This window comes from Leptopilina boulardi, unplaced genomic scaffold (assembly GCF_019393585.1).
Source record: "Leptopilina boulardi isolate dan_hultmark-lab unplaced genomic scaffold, ZJU_Lbou_2.1 LbouV2_123, whole genome shotgun sequence".
In the NCBI taxonomy this organism is placed as follows: Eukaryota; Metazoa; Arthropoda; class Insecta; order Hymenoptera; family Figitidae; genus Leptopilina; species Leptopilina boulardi.
Window position 1 is genome coordinate 1,060,861 of NW_026137667.1, and position 12,728 is coordinate 1,073,588.

Below are 12,728 nucleotides of genomic sequence, written 5' to 3' on the forward strand. Positions count from 1 at the left end.
ATTTTGAAAATCTAACTTCAGATTCGTAATCAGCGACACAAAAAACCCCCAGATACCAAGTTTGAAGTTAATACATCAATTTTTAAAAAAATCGCCTACTTCTCAAAATCCGACATGTTTTTTGAGGTTAGAAAAAAATCCTGACGTGATGGAGCAAAACGGACTTCGGATTCATGTTCAGCGCGTCAAAATACATAGGGTTAGGGTATTCCGGTCAAAAGTACATGACACTTTTTTTTTTTTGTGGGGCTGTGTTATTTTCAAACATTGACTTTAAATGGTTTCTCATTCTGTTATTATCAGTTTCATAATTTACGCTGTTTGACATTACGTTAAAAAATATAGATGTTGCAAATGCTATTGCATATACTCCACACTCAACACTACCAAAAGGTTATTGATCAACAACTACAAAAACTACTGTTGGTTTAAAAGGGAACAATCTAATTAAATATTTCATTTGATGCATATTTAAACACCCCTCATTAAGGCTATAAAATTTGTACATATGCATGTCATTTAACAATTTATTTCTATTTTTAACAATTTTTAAATCTTCATCACTCAAAATAACATACTCTTTTATGTTGGCCATAGTATACTTCGTTTAATTTTATTTTTGATTCATGAAAATCTAAATATTTTTAATCCTCTCGCTCACTCTCTCCAATATAACAAATTTTGCCATTTATTAAATATAACCAATTTTGCCTTTAATTCAATATAACAAATTTTGCCTTTTATCCAATACAACTACCAATATCCAATAGAATGAGAGAACTATGAATGAGTAACTACTGATCAGCCAATAAGTGCAAAAGGACACTCTTATATGATTAATCAGTAGTTCATTTCAGATACCATATATACATATATATACACTTGTATTAAGACCCCGGATTAATTACCACAAAAAACCAACCCTTGGACAATAGAACCTTTGTTAAATAATCAATGAGAATTAACTCTGAGGACCCAGGTAATAATTTCTTTTCTCCCATTTATTACATGGAAAAATACCCTTAGACAATAGAACCTTTGTTGATAAGGATTAACTCTGAGAACTTAGGTAATAATTTTTAAATTTTTTTATTAAAATTTTCAGGGACTCTAATACAGGTATGCACACATATATATATATGTGACGTTCCATGAGGAAAGGGACCTTAGCTGCAATAGACGCATTTTCCAGAAAAGATATTTAAAGTAGAGCGTCCCTGATTGGTTGAGACCCTCCATCGAAAATCAGCCCCACCACCTTACTACTACATCGTTCCTACAGCTCACGCTTACGACAAGTATACTAGTGTAGAAGTGGTGGGGATGGTTTCTGTAGTCCGTGCTGGAACGCGATTAACATGGTCATGATTAATGCTTTATAACAAAAAAACTAAATAGAAAAGTACAATTTTTAACTTTTGTATCTGAAAGAGCAACTCAAGATCTATCGACTGATATCAAAAACTCAATTTTCATTTTTTTGCAGCTAAGGTCCCTTTCCTCATGGAACGTCACATATAGATATATATTTATTTTTATTTTCAAAACAAAAAGGAAGAAGATTAAGATTTTAGACGAAGATATTCTTATGCCATTTTGAATTGTCTAGATAGAGAAACGCAATGTTAAACGAAGAAGTACTTATGTTATATTCCTTGGTGTAAGAAAGAAAGGTATGCGTTACCTATTTAGTTTTAGACTTTCTTTATAGTTTTTTTACGTGATAAAGACAGAAAGAAATTATTACCTGGGTCCTCAGAGTTATTAATTAATCCTCTTTAAAAGATTGCAGGTCAAGTGAACCCTCATTTGCAAAATAAAGATATATCTATCTCTCTCCATAACTTGTTCTTTTCTCTGTCACCGAAAACCCAGCAGGGGTCCGGACGGAATGAATGAATGGACGGAATGAAGGAATGAATTCAAAGATTATTATAGTTAATAATTAAGTTTTTATCAAATGTGAATAGTGTTGTGAAAACCTGTGAAAACTAATGAGTTACTACATTACCGATCGCATATGATAATAAAAAGTTCTCGATGAGTGTAACAAAAAAGCTGCAATCATGTCCGTAATTTTGAACGAGAAACAATTATGAAATCAATAATTATTTGTATAACTTTATTCTGAATTTTAAAATTCACTTTTTATTTTCTTTCAAAGCAAAAGCTTGGAAGAAAACATGCTCGCACTGTATTGTAAAAACTGGTGGCGCCTTCTCTGGCAATCTCGGAAATTATGTACTTGGTTAAATTGGAGCTTTTTTGTTACACTCATCGAGAACTTTTTATTGTCATATGCGATCGGTAATGTAGTAACTCATTAGTTTTCACAGGTTTTCACAACACTATTCACATTTGATAAAAACTTAATTATTATTTAATAATTCGTATTGCAAACACTCAAATTAAATCAATTTTACACTTTTTTATAAATATCAATTGTTTTTGGAGTTAATTTATATTCTTTTCATGAAAATAGCACGAAAATAATTGTACAGCTGAACTAATCAGGTACCTCGCGCACATTTCCATTCATTATTAATTATTTATTGCTTTATTAATTACAAATTTTGTACGAATTTACTCTATAAACATTCATTTACCCTTTTATCAACTTTTTTTTATCATAATAAGTCGATTAATAGCTTTTTTATACGTTTTTTTACATGTCTACCTAATGTCTACCTAAAGTCCGCTTAGTTAAGTAGACATTACGTAAATCGAATCCGCCAGGGAACCAAAAAACATCACCAACAATAAAGTTTTCTTGAAAGTTACCTATGATTACACAAATACGCACCTACAAAGTCTTAAGGAAATTTATTTTTCTACACTTAGCGGCGTGAAAAATGATATTCCAACCCCCTCCCAGGGGTTTTAGCGGGTTAAGGGGGTAAAGAATTTGTTTTTGGTGGTGTTTTTTGATTTCAGCGCCCCAAGAAACGTAGGATTAGACACCGAACTTGACTTTTTGTGAAATTTAAAATTTTAACCCTCTCCCAGAGGGTTGTACGGGGTTAAGGAAAGAAAGGATTTGTTTTCAATGGTGTTTTTGGGATGAAGCGACCCAAAAAAACATTGGAATAGACACCATACTCAATTTTTTTTTAATTTGAAACTCCAACCCCCGTGAGTAGGTGCAAGGGGTGGTTGCGGGAAAATGGGTCGTCAAAAAAATTGTTAATGGTCATATTCGGTTTCAGCGACCACAAAAACATAGGAATATGGGGTTGTGTTTTTTGGGACCTGAATTTTTTTTTGTGCCTGTGTTATTATTGGAGCAATATATGATCGTAATCGTGAACTTCTGAGGAAAACGAATATGTCAAAATAAATTAAACAGTGTTTATATTTAAAAATTTTATAATTTTTTTGAAAAACTCATTAAGCGTCATAAAATAATATTGTCATTAAGCCCGAGAACGTCATACAGGCCCCCGCTGTAATTGACTTACTCGAGGTCTGAGCCCGGGACAGGCCGATAGAATGAAGATATACCACTTCCCTTTTCAGGACCCAATCCGTGATCGCTCGATTCGTCCTAACAGTCTTGGGTTGAGGGAAATTTTTTTATTATTGTATATGCGATATAGATGATAACCGTTTAATCCCAGTGAGTGGAAGTGGTGTATTCATACTTAACTTACCAACACCTATCCCCGAGGATGCCACTCAGGCCTACCGTAATATCTGCCACTCGCGAGAACTTAATATAAGCCCAGATTGGTAGAGTGGGGGTATAACACTTCTCCTCAATGGAGTGAAACGGCTACTGCTGATGTAAGATAAACATAGAGCAACCGACTACCGTTTCAACAACATTGTAGTAGTGTTGCTAAAAAAAGATTCTAATAGTCTCAGGTAACTTAACTTGATTATTATAAAGTTTATAATATTTTTCTGCAATTTGTCGATCAATAACTTACTGCAGGTGTTGAATCTTCTTATATTATATTTGTCTTTTTCATTTTTGTATTGGGCCCAAAAAATATATTCCTATTTTTGTATAGTATTAATAATTATATATGTATTTTAAAGATAAATATGGATATGGCATGATATTGGTATTGAAGATATTTGTTTCTTTTGGTTGTCTTAAATGTTTCATATAAAAAATACTTCAATCCATTTAGTTTTTTTGGTATTAAATAACATTGGCATTAAAGATATTACGATTTTGAGGATAAAGAAAGATATTGGATAACATTAGTATTGAATATATTTTAATAATGCAACAAAAATATTGATTGTTTTATAATAGTGGAAGCTGTCTTTTGGAAAAATTTTTTGGTATTGGGTAATTTTGGCATTAAAGATATTTGGATTTTGAGGATAATAAAATATGATATTGGATAACATTGGCATTGAATATATTTCGATATTGAAAAAAAAATATTGACTGTTTGAGAATAGAGGATGCTGGCTTTTGGAAAAGTATTTAAATAGATAGAAAGAGGTTTGAATATTGTTTTAAGGGTTAAAATTGTTTTATGGGTTAAATAATAGTTTGTGAGTTGAATATTGATTTGAATATTAATAAAAAGTGCAGAGGAAAATAAGTTCAATAATAATCATTATCGAAAATGATGTAATGTGGAAAAAGATTAAACAACGCTAATTCACGTTCATAAAAGACTATCATTGTTGCATAAGTTAGCTGAATTATAGTTAATGCAATATTTTATAGGTGAAACACATGTAAGTAAATTTTTTAAAGCAATAAACTAAAATAAACGATTTGTTTTGAAAATTGGCTTTATCAACAGTTTGAAAGTTGAAGAAGGATACCATGTCGAACATAGAAGAGTATTTTATTTTAAGTAATGAAGATTTTAAAATTATTGAAAATGTAAATGAAATGTTAAATGATATGAACATGTACACTACCGTCCGAAATTGTGCGTACTCTGCTTTTTCAACAACTATAAAACTGTTCAAATCTTCAAAAATATTAAAACTAAAATTTTTTTCTCTTTATTTTATTAAAGTTAATAAAATTCTGAAAGAAATGACACCTTGACAAAGAGAATATGTTAATTTTTCAATTAGATATCTAAGAAAAACCCAATTTTCAATGTTTTTACTATTTTTTTTATTTCTCTGTCAAAAATTAATATTTTTAAACGTTCTTAGGCTCATTGAAATCGTATTTTGTTATGCAATTCAAATTATATAAAACAATTCATGTACACATTCTTCCCTAGCGTATGCAAACCGTGAAAGTTGGCTCATAAAATGTCAAAAAATTTAAATTTAATTCTACAATAAAATATAATGTTTAAAAATCAAGTAAATATATCATTCTAAACTTCTCTGATTTATGTAAGTAAATTTGAAATTTATACATTTTACTGATCACTTTTTGTCATATAAACATTAATCACAATTTTTTGACATTTTATGAGCCAACTTTCACGGTTTGCATACGCTAGGGAAGAATGTGTACATGAATTGTTTTATATAATTTGAATTGCATAACAAAATACGATTTCAATGAGCCTAAGAACGTTTAAAAATATTAATTTTTGCCAGAGATATAAAAAAAATAATAAAAACATTGAAAATTGGGTTTTTCTTAGATATCTAATTGAAAAATTAACATATTCTTTTTGTCAAGGTGTCATTTCTTTCAGAATTTTATTAACTTTAATAAAATAAAGAGGAAAAAATTTTAGTTTTAATATTTTTGAAGATTTGAACAGTTTTATAGTTGTTGAAAAAGCAGAGTTCGCACAATTTCGGACGGTAGTGTATAAATTTCAAGAATTATCAAAAAATGATTCAAATTCTTTTTTCATTATGCAAAGTACTTTGTATTTACAAATGCTTGATTTAATTGTTCCAATTAGAGAAAGAGTTAAACATATTCAAATAGTTTTTAGCGGTAATAACAATGCTGGTCATTGGATTTGTGTTTATTACGATGGAGTAAGACTTTATATTTTTGATAGCCTTAATGCAGGGTGTTTGAATATTCACCAAATAGAATATTTAATTAGATTGTTTCCTTTCAAACCAACAGAATTTTTTGTAGATGTTGATCAACAACCGATTGGTACAGTTAAGTGTAAAGTATAATGCAATAGCATTTGCAACATCTGTATTGGTTAACAGTGTAAATTAAAAGATTAATTTATGAAACTGATAATAATATAATGAGCAAGCATTTGATATCATTTTTTGAAAACAATTAATTAAATAATTTTCCGGCAGTTAGAATGTCTAATATTAGGATTTCGATTTGTAGAGAATGATTGGAATTGTCTTTTCATAAATCGAGCTAAAGAAGTTGAAAATGGTGAACTAAACCTTTCATATTTTTTAAAGACTTTTCCCAGTAAAAATGACAACAGAGTTCTGTCTACTGAAACTGAGAATGAAAAGAAAATACCCAAAGAAAAAAGTTTGTCCTGTAAGATGAAGAAATTATCTACAGAAATTGAAGAGGGATTTACATGTTGATGTAAATTCAGTATGCACAACAGAAAATAATAAGAAAATAATTTCTAGTCTTATTGTTAGGGAAAATTTTGATCCTATGACATATCCTACAATGTTTCCTTATGGTGATCCTGGATGGACTGTTAACCTTAAGCATACTCAAGGTACTTGTAATTTTATTCATTTACAATTTTATATGTATCGTCTTTCATAGAGAAGAAAAAAGCGTGGATTGACACATGTGCGTTTAACTATTTGTTTACGTACACAAATTTGCGATTCAGAAACTTTAAATAAAATGATATGTGCTGAAATCACAGACGAAATAAAGAATCCAGAACTTTTTAACATTGTAAAGCGATTTTAAGTTCATGGGCCTTGTGGTAAACAAAATAGGAATTCACCTTGCATGGATCCTGAGATGGGTCATTTAAATGTATTGCTGACAATTCGACGATCGTAGCATTGTATAATCTTTATTTGAGTACAAAATTTAAAGGTCATATTGACTGGGCAATAATAGGTATTATATTATTATAACACCATAATGTTGAAATAGTAATACAGTAACGATTACAAAAATAATATTATTATTTTTGTGAGATCAAAATTCCAAAAAGTGTCCGTCAAATAAAAATAAATTTTTCATAAAAAATTGCAGATATCTCGCGCGTTTACGCGCGTTTCTTTTAGCTAGTTATAGTATAATTCAAATAGAAATTCGTCTTTAAATTAATATATTTTAATGATTGAAATCTTTACAAAATATTATTACTAGTAAAAAATATTAGAATAGTGATTTCATTTGATCCAGTGATCTGACAAATGCTATAATGTAGGTTACCCTTTCGTTTCACTTTGTTTTTGGTTCTTCGTAAAGAAATAATTGTCCCAGTGGGATTTTGTACGACATCCCATAAAAAGTAATGGATAAAAGATAAGAAACGGGATGGTACTGGATGGTGTAAAGTATAAGGAATTAATTATGTTGTTTTATCTTGATGATATGTGCTAGAGAAAAGTTTAGAATTGTATATGGTGTGAAAAAAATGATTGGATCAAGTGATTGGAAATGTCAGTGTTTGCAACAAAATTAAATTCATAATTTATAAAATTAATTGTCGCCTAGATGAAACATTTTTATTAAAAAATTGAATGTTTCCTTATGATAATTTTTTGTTTTCGTTGTAAAGGGACACATTTTCATTTAATTTGAGCAAAGCACGTCACAAATTATAATTAATTGTAATGGTTTCTGAGATCAAATTGATCATGAGTTTAAAAATACCAGTCTAGTATGCTTTATTGAGTCTTAATTTATAATGACAATTTTTTTTATTACTTTCCTTTAACTAATGTTGGTTTTATTTACTTAATCTATTATAATATACTAAATGTTTGAACATCTGATAATAAATCGATCGGTTTCATTTAGATATTATTATTTAGTTATTATTTTATTTAAAACGAAATAGTTTTTTGATATTAGGTTACATTGCGTACCGACGAATATTGTTGATAAGAGGTTTATTTATTTTAGGCCTTTAATGGTCTAATAAATTATTGAACCGTTAAATATCTAAAATAAATAAATCTCTTATCAACAATATTTTTTGTATCTACCTTTAAATTGTATGTTATTATATTTAGAATTTTTGTTACAATATATTTTATAGTATTTTTTTAATCTAGTTTCTTTTAATTCAACATGTAAAAAATCTCAGAAGTTAGTCCAGTTTACAAAATGAGAAAAGCAGATTAATTTCTTCAACATCAGTTTTTAGGATTATAGTGGCGGCGCTTTAATTTGAATGTAAGATATTTTACCCAACCCTTCTTTTTCACAGGTAATTTTTTATATAAGTGCAGTGTCTCTAATACATCAAACAACCAGAAATAAAAAAGGGTGCTATAGTTTTTTCTTGAATTCGTGATAGCCGCGCACTGAAAATGAAGCAATAAAATGCATAAATTTACAATATTTATTTCTCGCAGTATTTATAGTATTTTATTTTATGAAACAAAGAAATAGTATTTAATTTTTTCTAACTTCTCCATATTTCTTTTTCTATAAAAATTATTGAATAACTCAACTATAAAAAATAAAGCATTAGGTATTACATACCTAATAATAAATTTACTATTTAACAATAATTGTTTTGGTTAATAACTAAGAATTTAGTTTAAAAGTCAGTCAATGGTCGTATAGTCGTGTAGATAAACAAACTTTTAAATGTATTTAGACATATAAGCTTATATATTAATTATATACATATAAGCTGTTATATTTCTTGTTGCCTAGAGTTTTTGTTTTTTATATAAGTATATTACTCTTGTTATAATTTCGTTGTACATATTAAAAAGATTGTTAGTTAGTAAAATTAATGTTTTTACATTAGTGTATCTCAAGAATAAAATTCTCCTTGTATGTTGAATTGATTCAAAACAATGACGGAATTCGTATTTAAATTTTATACATATTTTTTTATGATCATATATGTAAGTTGTTTTAATTGCGAAATTTTTTGGAAAATAGGATTAAACTTATAGAAAGATTCGACAATCGTTATAGATCGAAAGAAATTAGTGTCAATGCTTCAAAGATTCATTATAATATCGTGCAATTTCTTGTTAAAGGTAAAATTGTTAAGTTTATTATTATGATTGTTATTCAATTAATTAATTATATTGTAATAAATTATTAAATAACTTAAATTAAATAATTTTACCCTTTAAAAAAGTCCGTAATTATTCTTCTATGAAACTACATAAAAATTTCTTGTTTTTACAAAAATAAATTAGAACTAAAAAACAATAAATAAATAACAAAGTTAATAAATACTATAGCGAATGTTGATTCTTAATAGAAATAAATTTTCCCTCACTTCAATTTATTCGCTATTTTATATCTAATGATTAAATTAAAAAATTTTAACGTTGATAGAACTGTTAAACTTAATACGTAAGTTTCTTTATATAAACATATTCATAAACAATTAGCTATTTTCTTCATTTTTCGTTTTGTAGATATAACCATTTCTTCACGCTATATGAACATTCTGAACCTGGTGTTGATTTATTCCAGCCATAAAGTCCTCACGAAGAATTGGAACCACTGTCGCCCCTGCAGCTGCTCTCCTAAAACAGTAATTTTAGAAATATTTTCTAATGAATTTGTATATTAACAAACGACTTGGAATTTAATTTTAATTTTTTTTCTTTCGAAGAAATACAAATTATTAATTACAATTGATTATATACGAAGAGAAAAAAAGGCTATGATAACTCAGACCCAATCAGTAACTGCCTGAGTAGACAAAGTAGTAGCATTAAAGCTAACACAACTTGGGTCCCAAGCAGTATTTGCCTGGCAGTAGCTGGGCAATCTAAAGTGGCGTTCATTTTGTTCTGCACAGTTGCAAATAAGTAACAAAGTAGCATTACTTAAATACTCACTGTGTATGTAATAATCCGTGAATAGCTGGTGACAAAACCTGATGTTGTGTATGAGATTGTAGAATAGGTTGTCGTTGTGTAACAGCAGTGTGTGGAGGAATTGATTGAGGTGCAAGTTGCAATTGAGAAACCTGAGGATTACCAACATTACTTATTTGGGAAGTTGGGTTTGTAGGTTGTAGGCCTCCTGTTGGAAGTTGAAGGGTAGCTTGTATTAAAGGTGCAGTTGGCTGCGGATGAGTCGCGGCGATGATGGAAGCTGTTGTCTGAAGTGGTTCTTTGTTTTGCGCTGCACGAGCTCTAGCTAGAAGAGACATTACAGTTCTTTTTGTAGGCGACATCGCGGGTCTCCCACCTGGAAGTAAAGGTCGCTTTCGTCCACCTGGTAACACATATCAAAAGTATTTTTCATTAATTTAAACTCATACTGTAACGAATAATCAAGGAGTTAATCAAAGATGTTTCACTATTCTCGTATCCCTGTGGGCAAAAAACCATGTTCGTTCTAAAAACGTTTTAAGGACGTTCTTAGAACGTTTCATGTCCACCAAATAATGTTCTGGAACATTTTAAGAACATGGATGTTCAAATAATGTTCCAGAACATTATTTGGTGGACATGAAACATGGTGAACATGGTTTTTTGCCCACAGGGATATCTTGGGGCTGACCACAATAATGCTTTATTATTTTATTAAATAATGGAATTCATTTCGCTCTTTTTGTGCTAACCGTTCGTGAGTCGAATTCACCAATTATTGATTTCAATTCTATAAATCAAATAAAAGTCAAATCTCATGACGGGTTGTCACATTTTTGTGTTGTTGCAATCTGATCTACGGTCGTAAATCAGAAAGAGATCATTCATAGAATTCTTCGCCTATATCTCTTAGGTAAAAATCCGAAAACTTATTACCAAAAGAAATAACATCTTTATATAAACTAAGAATTGATTTTTCATTAGTTTTTTTTTTTCATTTTACAAGATCAATTATTTTATTTGATATTTCAAATTGCTAACATTTTATAATTCGAACATAATTTTTAAAATTAGATTTACCCTTGTCATAGGATATCATTATGAAACTTATTCTATATATATATATAAAAAAACTCCATAAGGAAGCAAAACAAAACTTCATATTTTAACTTAGCAGTAGTTTTTTCCTTAGTTCCTGTAATTAATTTTATTGTTTTATTCCTTTAAATTCATCATCAAATTCTAATTGCTCACTTTCTTCAGCTCGCGTTTTTGTGTTCGTATTCTCATTTCTCTCACTTGTAGTTGTTGAAAGTACGCGCGACTGTTCTAGTGTTTCAAGTGTACCATCTGTCATCTGAACCCTTGCCATTTGTAAAAAGGCGTCGCATTTGTTTTAGCTGTTTCTCTCTTATAGATTATTTCATTATAGAATTTTAAAGCCACAACAGGTCTGTTGTGTCTTCTTCGTTCGGTTTAAGTTTCAAATCAAGTACTCTACAAATTTTTTAAATATTTTAATTTTTATCTTTAAGGAAATAATTTTTCTTTGCGATAAGTAAGTGTAGAAAGCTTAGGGTATTTCAGGGTTCATAGAGGTTCTTGTACTATAATGAAACTGCTAAATGTGTTTGAGTTTATTAGAAGGGATTAACCCTATCATTGTGGATTTACATTGTTACTTGATCATAATACTCACCTAGAGTGGAAGTTGCAGCCGGCAACACCGTTCCTTGGGTTTTAAGTGCTGCTGGATGTGGTGGTGAAGGTGTTGGCCTGCTAGGAGTGTCGTCTTGTCCATCAATTGAGTTTGCTGTAGTGGCTGCAGTTGGTGAACCTGCAGCATCTAAACTTGATGCGGGACTTAATGGAGCTTCTACTGCTTGAGACCCCTCACGATTTTGGGTATTCAAGATTTGCATCTCCCACATTTGCTCCTGTCTAATATCATCGTTGTAATCCTAGAAGGAAAATTTTAGATTATATTCTAATTAAACTTATATCTTACATAAATAAATTAACGATTAGATTTTTATTATTTTACACTATGTTCAATCTAGTTTAATTTAATTGATAATTAATATATGAAGATGCCAAATTCTATAAATTATAAATATATAGGTATTAACGGAGAATATATTAATTAATAGAGGAAACGAGCATCAGTTTCTTTCTTCATTTGTAGAACTACCCATATACTTTTTCCAATGGTATGTTTTAAAAAGAAAAAAATCGTATATATGAAGCATGTTCTAGAGTAGACACGTTTTCCCACAGGTTCTATCGTGTGCGAGAGGTTTCAGAATCCTTAAAGAGAAATTTCCTTTTACGAATAGCTGTAAATGAAAAAAGCTTGATGGAAGCATTGAGTGTGGGCTTAACTCTAACTGAGTGTTTAAACTTTTACTGAAATAGGTACTTTTATATAAAATGGAAAAATGGGGCTTCCGAGAATATCGGTGAATCTGAATTGATTACAACGTGAATGTTTGTATGTATAAATGTGTAATTTAATTACTGAATCTAAACAGTACAATAAAGAACAAATTCGATTTGGTTCTGTTGTGTTGTGAAACAAAATTAAAATGTAACGAAGGTCTAATTGTGAAACGAGGCGTCATAGTCAAATAGGCGGTGAGTCCCCAGTTATATATTATGAGTCGTTTTCCTTCTGAATCGATCTCATTATTATTTAAAAATAATAATTATTATTAAAATCAAATTGAATCTTGTTAGTCGGCCTTCTGCCCCTTTCTAAAATATCAAATTTAAAGGGATTATTAATAAATAGTATAATTGATATAAATTTTGTCTAATTAATTGTGTTTATGCTAGTTTTGGTTTCTCCT

General features: G+C 29.4%; 1 protein-coding gene across 5 annotated transcripts in view; it reads right to left on the bottom strand.

Moving 5' to 3' along the window:
• Nucleotides 1–7,164: 7,164 nt before the first annotated feature.
• LOC127290816 (KH domain-containing, RNA-binding, signal transduction-associated protein 3) overlaps nt 7,165–12,728 on the bottom strand; it is a 28,078-nt gene continuing 22,514 nt past the window's right edge. For all 5 annotated transcript variants that reach the window (XM_051319632.1, XM_051319648.1, XM_051319649.1 and 2 more), the window contains exons 6-8: nt 11,579–11,840; nt 9,901–10,282; nt 7,165–9,582 (exon numbers count right to left, since the gene is read on the bottom strand). In XM_051319632.1, coding sequence (XP_051175589.1) covers nt 9,486–9,582; nt 9,901–10,282; nt 11,579–11,840 — 741 coding nt within the window. In that variant the 3' untranslated portion in view covers nt 7,165–9,485. The remainder of the gene's footprint in view (nt 9,583–9,900; nt 10,283–11,578; nt 11,841–12,728) is intronic.